A 9,369-nucleotide genomic window follows, 5' to 3' on the forward strand; every position below is an offset into this window, starting at 1 on the left:
CTAATAGAGCAACCTTCGTGGTTATATGATGCGATCTCCAGCGGCTGGCCTGATCGATTATGGATTTATGGTACATAGAAATGGGCCTCCTTCGGTCCAGGTCGAACCGGCCCGGAAAGAGACTCCCGATAACGCCACTCGGCAATTTGCACCCACGTTTCACCCAAAGTTTCGGCAGCCGGACCTCATTCGCCGGAAACGACTTCCCCGCTTCTCCCGCCAACCAACCAACCACAAAACAAAAGACAACAAAAAAACATTGCTTCCTATTCCTAAAAACCTAGAGAAAAAATCTCTTCCATCTAGAGTCAAAAGAAGGGGGCAAAAAACCATTTTTAATTCCATACACTGCTCTGAGTTCTAATCTCACGGTTATGGCTACTCCTCTCATTCTGGATATCGATGATTTTAAGGTAATCCGATCCACATTTTCTCACTTGCTTCGATTTAATGTGAAATGGACAAATTTTGCATTTCTTCTTCTTCTTTTCTGATTTGTTTTTATGCATGGGGATTTCTCTTTCGATGAGTTGTTTGGGAATTTGTTGAAGGAGCACTTCCCTTCGTTCCAAGAGCAGGATGGGGATTTGCCGGACGCCACGTTGGATGCCGCGACTTGTTTTATTAGAAATCATTTAAGAATCTATGAATTCATATATTGTAGCAATTTCTATGGGTCAAGAGATCAATAAAAAGGAAGATGCTAACTCTAGAGGTGAAACTTAAGATGTCTGGATCTTCTTAAAGTGATCCATCTTCTTGGCTTTTCTCCCTTTTTTTCATATATACTTATAAAATAGTATGTGAGACACATAGAAATAAAGAAATTAATATTCGTCATAGAAATATCAAGAGGTGTTAAATGAAAACAATTATACAATTTTTTGCACACTACAGGAAAAGGTAGGATTATTCTTTTAATGGCATAAATTACATGGAACCAAGATCAAAAAAATTTTGCCTCATCTTGGTACATTCCTTTTATGTTGGAGAGTCGTGGAATGCTTCCAATTAGGAGACACAATCCCAGTTGGATTACTAGATTAGAAGTTATCATCAAAGAGGCTGCCATGGAGATTAGTCTTATGAGCAGAATGAAATGATTGGCGGCGTGCACGGCCATGTAGTGCACACAGTGCAAAAAATAGTTTCTTCACATTTTGGTTTTGCTCGTCTATTAAAGAGAGAGCCCACAAATTTGGTGCTATATGTCAACCAATGGGTGATGCCAATAGATCCAGTATCATGGCTCTCAATCCCTTGTTTGCTTCTCCACGAACCCTTTCACAGCTTAGAATGCTCTTTTTTCTTTCCAGGTCTGAATCTAAGTTGGTTAAACCCGATTGTTGTGAGGTGAGGTTGGTTACAACGCCAAGCCAACACCTTATAATTGTATCCTACATTCGAGTAATAAAACATTTAAGGCATGCTTGGTTCATAATTGCAATCGAAATGGATTGAAATAAAAATCGGAATAGTTATATCCTCCGACACATTTGGTTCATGACCAAAATCATAATACAAATTGAATACTAGAAAGGAATTGATATTGAATTTTGGGGAATTGGGACATTTCCATTCTCCTCTGAATCAGAATGCGAATAGAACCTCCTCCAACCAAATGGCTGGATCGAGAGTCACACATTCACATTCCCATTCCAGAGTCATAATCTTCTCCAACTAAATATCGCCCCCGATGAGTGACATGCATCCGAGTCATATTTTTCCTGTACTTTAGCAACTATATGTCAAAAATTCACTGACCACAAAATCTTGAAAAATAATTCTCTGCAAAGTGATTTCCAGTATGTTAATTTTTTTGGGTACTCTCCGGACCAAATTTTCCCAGATTGGAAAAACATCCTCTCTCCCATGTTGTCTTCCTACTTGCTTCTTCCCGGCTCCCCCCCCCCCCAAAAAAAAAAAAAAAAACCAACATATCCATGGAAAAACAGGCCCTAAAAGACCTAGTTATTCCATTATTCAGAAGAGCAAGCAGGAAAGGAGAGGCAACAAAGAAAAAAATGAAAAATGACCGTAAAAATTTGAATAAATTGCCCAGCATACAAGAGATCAAACAACAGGAAAGCCCCCCCGGAAGGGTCAACCAACAAGAAATCATTTTCCATTCCATTAACGACAACGAGTGGTCCTCCAAAAAATGTCACAAGTACACGTCCTTTGTACATGCCTCTGTGCAAATAGTGATTACAGGGCCTACACATCAACGCTCTGTGCAAATAGTAATTAAGATGGTAGTTGCAATCCATTCCATCAACGTTTTGCTCCAAGTGAACAATCATCCTTGATTTACCTCTTCTACAGCAGCCTTCAACATGAAATGGCAAAATTCTATGCAGTCCATCTGCTTGTAAGTGTCTTTGAGAGCATGAGCATTCTGAACGAGCAGCCGCGATCTTCAAGCTACATTCCCATTGGTCCACTGGCTGTGCTTCAGCATGCAGAAAATGGCGAGGATGCTTCTCTCCTTCATCCCCTTTTTATCTGCCTCGAAGCATGTTTACATGCCGGCATCAAGGCCTCCATGCACTCAGCAACAGTATTTGGATTACCAGGCATGTTGATGATCTGACTATTGCAAAGAAAACTGAGTCTTAAGATGGTAGTTGCAACAGTTAAAAAAAAAACTGGGCCTAGAAAGCGATAGAAATGGAAAAAAGTGCAAATGGAAGAATAATTATGAGGATCAGATAAATGTCATCACAAATGTCGATCCTCTGATCCCAGTTGCAGCCCGAGAGAGCATTGCAGATGGTGTTACCTGTTCTCACAGAAATCAATGCATTTTCGCTTGGATCAGTGATCAGATTATAAACTTAGCAAAATAAAGGGATGATGCAAAGAATGAAAATATGCATCTTCTATATATTTCTAATCAAGGTTTTACATCCAAACACTGGGTCTCGCATTGGTACCTTGCTGGTACAATACGGCACGATATGGTACGGCACCACTTTTTCATGAAATACCCCATCAAGCCCTTTCACCATACCAGTACAATATGCTATGCCCAGTATGGACAAGTATGGCTTGGTACGTCAAACTTTGACTTTAATCAACAAATTCAAGATTTTTATAGTCAACTACCTATGGTCCTCAACATTCATTCATTTAAAAAAAAAAATTATGTGATTGCAGGCAAACAATACAAGAGAAGCATGAATCCTAAAAACTTCTCCAAAGTGAATGTGTACAAAAAGCTGCAATTTAGTTTTGTGTTCCATCATCGGCCATACATATTTTTCTATGGTAACCAAGAACATGCGCATTCACCAAGTATGTATGCATGTAAAATATTATATAAAACAGAGTAACAAATTCAGCATAAGAGGTCATGCATCATTTGCAGATATATGTGATTCTGCAAAAATTTGGAACCATTTAGATTACGCAAGCAAATAAAAGGAACAGATTAAATATTCCCAACATTGGAAACGTTTCAATATAATTTGTGAGAGAAAAAAAAAAGAAAATATCACAAAAATCATCATTTGTCAACTGTGACTCTTTTTTTATTAAGTTGAAATTGATTGGGCGAAAAATCAAATGTTTGGGAATAGTAGTAGTATTTTATTATTGGAATTTAGGGAGCATGAATGCATTGCAGAATATGCTCTTTTGAGACTTCCACTGACAAAATTATCATGAAAGATGATCATACCTTGAGACTCTCTTGGAGCATCACAAGCACAAGACCAAATGTTCCTGTCTCTATTGGAGCCTTTGTAGCTTCAGCCATAACATCTCTTCGTGAAAAGACAGTTCCACCTGTTAGACAAAAATATAATAAAAGGCAACCATGCAAAATGAAAAGCATGAATAAGGACAGACATTTATTTCAACTTTAGAAGTATTACGTCACCTAAAGTTAGAATGATGTCAACTTTATCAAGATCACTCCATTTTTGTAGCACATCCCTGATTTTATCTACTTCATCAGGAACTACAGCTGTAGCAACCATATGTGCTCCTCCCAGGCCATCTGAAGAAGAATTCACAATAGAAATCGTTCTTGGACCACTGTAGGGAAGAAAGAGCCAATGTACATGAAACAGCCGCAGCCTAATGAGTCTCCAAAAGCAGCATTTACTACCTATAAGTGTATTATTTTGATGGGAGAAGCTTGTTGAGGAACAAAATAAAAGTGGGACTACATTTCCAGTATTGTGTATGTCATAATAATGTTAAACAACCATATATAATTACAACTAGATTGACTCCAGGAGGATACTGTGACAGCACAAGGAAATTTGCAGAGTATTCACTGTTGCTCTGTTGCCATCTTCTGCAAAAGAGCAACAGTAACTCAGCCGTACTCCATTTTGCATCATGTATGTGACCACTTTGCAATAACAATCCAAAGAGGCGTATCTAGATGCATATTTTATACAAGCGAAGAAACTTCTCCCTGAAAATAGGGAAAAAAAGGAAAGAAAAAATACATAATCGGTTACTAAGTATAATAAGATATTATGCCTCAGAATGAACAAAAGCTTCCAATCAAAAAAAGACAACCATGCCAACTATTCCACAGCAATGTAGTCCTCCAGCTCAATGGAATCCAGAGCATTAGAGAAAATGCCAGCAACATCAGTGGTATCTCTTAGTTTTTAAAAGGTCTATGTCAATTTCCAAGGAGATCTGTCACCTTCTTAAATCCCCAAACTTCAATGGCCAGCTTCTTGGATCCAATATTCCTGCATGAGCTTTCAAAATCGAATCTTCCAACATCTTAGAAAAGGAGTACATACTATTAATACTTCTTGTTGCGAAGTCTGAAAACACAACACAAAAGGAAGGAGGAAGGAGCAATGAGGTTAGGGAGAGGGTGAAGAGGAGCTTGCTAAGACTGGCTAGTCATCGTTCTACAGCTCCTACTGAGTAGGGAAACCACTATTTGGGCATCAATTTATCATATTGGCCCCTATGGTGGCTGTTTTTTTTTAGAGAGAGAGAAGGTGGCTAATTAATTATAAGTCCTTATTTACTTGGGTCAGACTGTGGGCCCAAATAATGCCCGATAACCAAATTTTCAACTTTGGGCATCTTTATAAATGAGCGAACCACCACAATCAATGATCTGACCATCTCATCATCAACTCTCCATGAAGCAAGCTAGAAGGCCTAGCACGAGCTTTAGAGCTATCCAAATAAAAGTAAACTAAACCTAGAATTTTGAATGTAATTATGAGTTTAAAATCTAAGGCAAAGGTAACTAGAAGCTAAGTAATTAGGAAGGATAACTAGTAGCTTTACTGCCTTGCTACCAAGAGACCTGTGTCGTCGCCAAAGAATCCCTGACTTATACCTTTGAAGTGCTCGCCGATTCTCAAATCTACTAGAGCTCGTGTAGAATTTATTGTGCAAAAGGATATGGACGGCAACCACAAACTAATGTGTACTCAAAAGAAAGTAAATTTTATTAGTAAAACTGAGTACATAATGGGGTATATTGTAGGTTCTAGAGCCCTTGCATGAAGGCAAGGTTTGCAACTTCGGATCGTACAGCCCGATATGGGCGTACCATACCATACCAACAAGATACCAAGACTTGGTATGCTTCTCTTGTCGAGCATTAACAAGGTATATATCGTACTAGCACTCGATACGTGGTGTAATGGTTGGGCACCGGCATAGGGTCTGGTGTCGAGATTGCAAAACATGATTGAGTGTAAGTTGAGGTCCTTCAAAACTCAATTCAAACTCGACTAACTTATGAAGAAAGCCTTCTAGAATAAATCTTGTTTAAAGGGCATCAACTAGGATTCTAACAAATGTTGAGAAAAGAAAGAAACAGGAAAAAATGATTAAAAATATTAGAAAATCATCCTTAATTTAATAAACCATGGAACGGCATTTCTGTAATTATATAGAACTTTGTTGGCAATGTGCCTGCATGATAGGCTTCAACAAAATAGCCATAACTTTCTCGTTTGAGCTCCGATTAAGGTGATTCGAGATGCATTAGAAAGCTAACTCAATATGATTTGATCTTAGAATTCAATCTATGCTGAATGGGATGAAGTTATTTTTCAGACTGATGTGCATAGGATTGCACCTAACACTGCAACTTGATCTAATTTTACAAAATGTTAAGTCCTTTGGACACTTGTGAGTGAAGTGCCACTTGTATTCTCCTTGTAACTTGTCTAAGGGTGGTCTAGAGGCCACCCTCTAGTCTTGTGACGACGAGGGTGCAGTTTCAACCTACAACATTCCACCACAAGTAAAAACTTAGATACCAAACCAAAGTGTTTCAGTCTCTTGAATAATTTTAAGAACTTCACTGGTCCAAGCAGTGAAAAGGTCAGCCACTTGATTCAAAGATACTATATCACATGCGCAGACTTCTATAATTTCAAAATTATCTCAAGTAAGACAAACTAATCTATAGGGCAGGGCGTATAAGACTTGATTTGCGGCAGTCAAGGTCTGTCTTGTATAAGCGAGCAAATTGGTGCCCCCTATATCTTAAAGGTTCTACAGCTTATATACAGAGTTAGTGATCTCACCACCTCCTCTGGGAGGCGTCGCACGCCCGCACAAACTCATTCTTGATTGCTAGGTGTGCATGCTTGCTTCTCCTATGAAACACAAGTTCATAAACCATAGCCCAGTTATCATGAAACAATTCTATTGGTAGTGTGACTTGAAGATGCATATTCAATCAACAAAGCTTTCAACTGCCGTAACTAATGTACTAAAATGAGCCATACTTGGCCAGTCGTTCTACCATGTTATTAGGTAACCTCCAAAACAGTATTAAAGGCACACCTAAGGCACAAGATGCAGCAAGTTATCAACCTTTAGTACAAAAAGCAGGTGTGGATGTGAGTGCAAAAGTGCAAGTACGAGTAAGTGGCTCTCATAAAAAAAAGAAAGAAACACTTGTGAAGTGAGTTAGAACGAGTTTCGAAGGAGTTTTTGACATGGGTGCACCATTCTAAGTAGAAGATTCCTGATACTAAGGGCCAATCTAGCACCTCACAGCCATTAGGGGGAGGCATCTCCAAATAGGCACTCAAACGGTGCATGAGACAAGCAGTAAGAGCCATTTTGTCCAATGTTTTTGCACGGTCATGGCCTCTGACACAATCTATACATGCTATATTTAGAAAATGTCCGTAAGCAGCTAACATTGTTGGATTATCGGATGAGGAAGGGAGCAATTTTTACCTTTGGACCTCTAGGGCAGCCAAGGAGTGGATTATCCATTAGAAAAGCACCTAGGTATACGAGCTCCACTAAGTGGGCTGGCTTCCTCATGGAGTCTTGGCTAGTCACTTTTGCCTATGGGGCTGCTAATCCATCTGACAAATCTACGTGCCATAATTCTGAAAATTTCATCCATGTAGGTTGTGTTTAGACATCTTAAATTTCGAAATCATGATCTTATCTGTTTCTTTGATTTACAACTTTCAATTTTGAAACATGATTTATTTTTTAAGTAGAAGCTTGGTTGTTAAAAAGGAGAAAAATTCAAACTTGAAAAGTTCAAAGGCTATAGAGGAACAAATCATGAACTTAGAAAGTATTGCTTAGAGTAGAAATTTCTAATTCCATGATTTGAGAGATTTTATGAAATTTCAGTGTACTACCAAACACCAAATTGTCTCAAATCATAAGCTGTAATTTTAAGAAAAAAATCATAAAATATTATAATTTTTTACAGTACACCCACAAATACCATAAGCATCAGCATTCCTTTCAATATGGTTCGAATCCTCCTAAACTTTCATAACTGCATTCAAGGTGCTCGACCACTTGTATCAATCAAAAATAGAACTTTTTCATCGAATGCTCAAAAATCCCGTCGATGTTCTTGTTCATCGCACCCAATCTTCCAATCAGACTAGTTAAAAAGTAAACTGAAACCTACAGTTCCAGCATCAATCCCCAGCAAAGTAATAAAAGCAGTATCCAATCTTTATAATTTAATCCAAGAATTACTGAAACCAGCAAGCCATGAGATTCAAGAATTGAAGAGGAGGGAAGAGGATCGTCAAACCTTGATGGAGGCCCGATAGGGTGGTAAAGGATCGGGAGCGCGGACGTCCTTAGGGCTTCGTGGAGCGGTGATCGACGGCAGGCGTTGGGCTATGCTCGAGACGACGCGGAGCGCCTCCTCAGCCGAGACCATGACAGGGGAGGATGACGGCGACCACGGCGGCGGGCTCATCGCGATGTCGTGGTGGTGGCGACGCTGCCTCCACGGACAAAAGGCTACGCCTTTGCCTTCGCAACGCGCGATGCAGCGGGTCGTCTTGCAACTCCTTTGGTAGCGTTTGGCGACTAAAATGAGATCAGCGGTGATCCACATCTCGGATAACCTAAACCTCAATAATCTAAGAACGTCACGTTTAGTATGCTGCGTTCTCTGATTAAAAATTCTTGAAGGATCCTTTATAAAATATAATTTTTACTTATTTATACTAACAAATAGTAACTGCACACTCTATGGTTGCTTCCATATCTAGTCTCTACTTCTAGTAGTTTTGATAACTAACGCTAGTTATCATTAACTATGCACGTTCATCAGTAAGATTTCTTTGCAATTTTTAGGCCTATAATCATATCTTTTCATTCTTAGTCAATTTAGACGTCTTACACTGCCGTCTTTCTTTACTTCGGTCTATAATATAATCTTCTACATTTTAGGAATATTCTGAAAATCGATTCAATAATCTTAGTATACTCTTGCCAATTATTCATCTTATATGTTGGCTATGTCTTGAGCTTTCAGTTTGCTTATCAATGCCATAATCGAACCTTCTTCCTTCAAACTATGCCTTCTCACTAGGTGCAATTTAGCATAGTTGGAACTCTATCTGGTCCCCCATCTACTTGATTCATATGGTGCTTACTCTCAGCTGCTAGCTAAATTACTAAGATGGCGTATAAATAGATATGATATGATATAATATAAGATGTATTTATGAGGTTTGTTTCTAAGTGTTTGGGTCAATATGAAAATTTTATTAGATAAAAAAACAACTTCTCGACACCCATCAAAAAGTATTTTTGCAAGGAAGTTTCAAAATAGAGCTTCTTCCATGTAACCTTTTTAACTTTCTCGTAAAGTCAAAACAATTTTTAGATTTTTCACCAAACCCCCTGATACTATCCAAAAGTAGTTTTGGACTCGAAAAGCTTTGAAGCTTTGCTCGATAGAGCTTAAAGCCTCAAGACATGGATAGAGCAAGCACTAACTTGTCTTGATAATTCCTTTTTGATGGTTACTAGCAATTTTTTATATAAATAACTTACTTTCGGATAGTTGTTCTCCCAAGTAATTGCCCTATATTTGGATCACTTCCTTTAGAAAATTAGTTTCATCGGCAAGCCACC

General features: G+C 38.6%; 1 protein-coding gene across 10 annotated transcripts; it reads right to left on the minus strand.

Moving 5' to 3' along the window:
- Positions 1-2,109: 2,109 nt before the first annotated feature.
- On the minus strand, positions 2,110-9,110 carry LOC103715188 (molybdopterin biosynthesis protein CNX1-like). Of its 10 annotated transcripts, none has more exons than XR_015970992.1 (4): positions 8,030-8,396; positions 3,884-4,041; positions 3,683-3,767; positions 2,110-2,782 (listed from the first exon to the last, which is right to left on the minus strand). XR_015970992.1 is itself a non-coding variant. In XM_088706397.2 (4 exons), exons 2-4 carry the CDS (start codon positions 3,981-3,983, stop codon positions 2,570-2,572), a joined length of 231 nt encoding a protein of 76 aa, XP_088562523.1. In that variant the 5' UTR covers positions 3,984-4,041; positions 8,030-8,390; the 3' UTR covers positions 2,110-2,569. The 10 variants fall into 10 exon arrangements, 4 of the variants coding, with proteins under 4 accessions (XP_088562523.1, XP_038984282.1, XP_038984281.2 ...); XM_088706397.2 differs by having other exon boundaries at positions 2,110-2,593; positions 3,683-3,789; positions 8,030-8,390; XM_039128354.2 differs by having other exon boundaries at positions 3,683-3,789; positions 8,030-8,385.
- Between the last annotated feature and the right edge of the window lie 259 nt (positions 9,111-9,369).

This window comes from Phoenix dactylifera, chromosome 11 (genome assembly GCF_051530095.1).
Source record: "Phoenix dactylifera cultivar Ajwa chromosome 11, Ajwa_hap1_PhDact_Kaust_v1.1, whole genome shotgun sequence".
NCBI classification, from domain to species: Eukaryota; Viridiplantae; Streptophyta; class Magnoliopsida; order Arecales; family Arecaceae; genus Phoenix; species Phoenix dactylifera.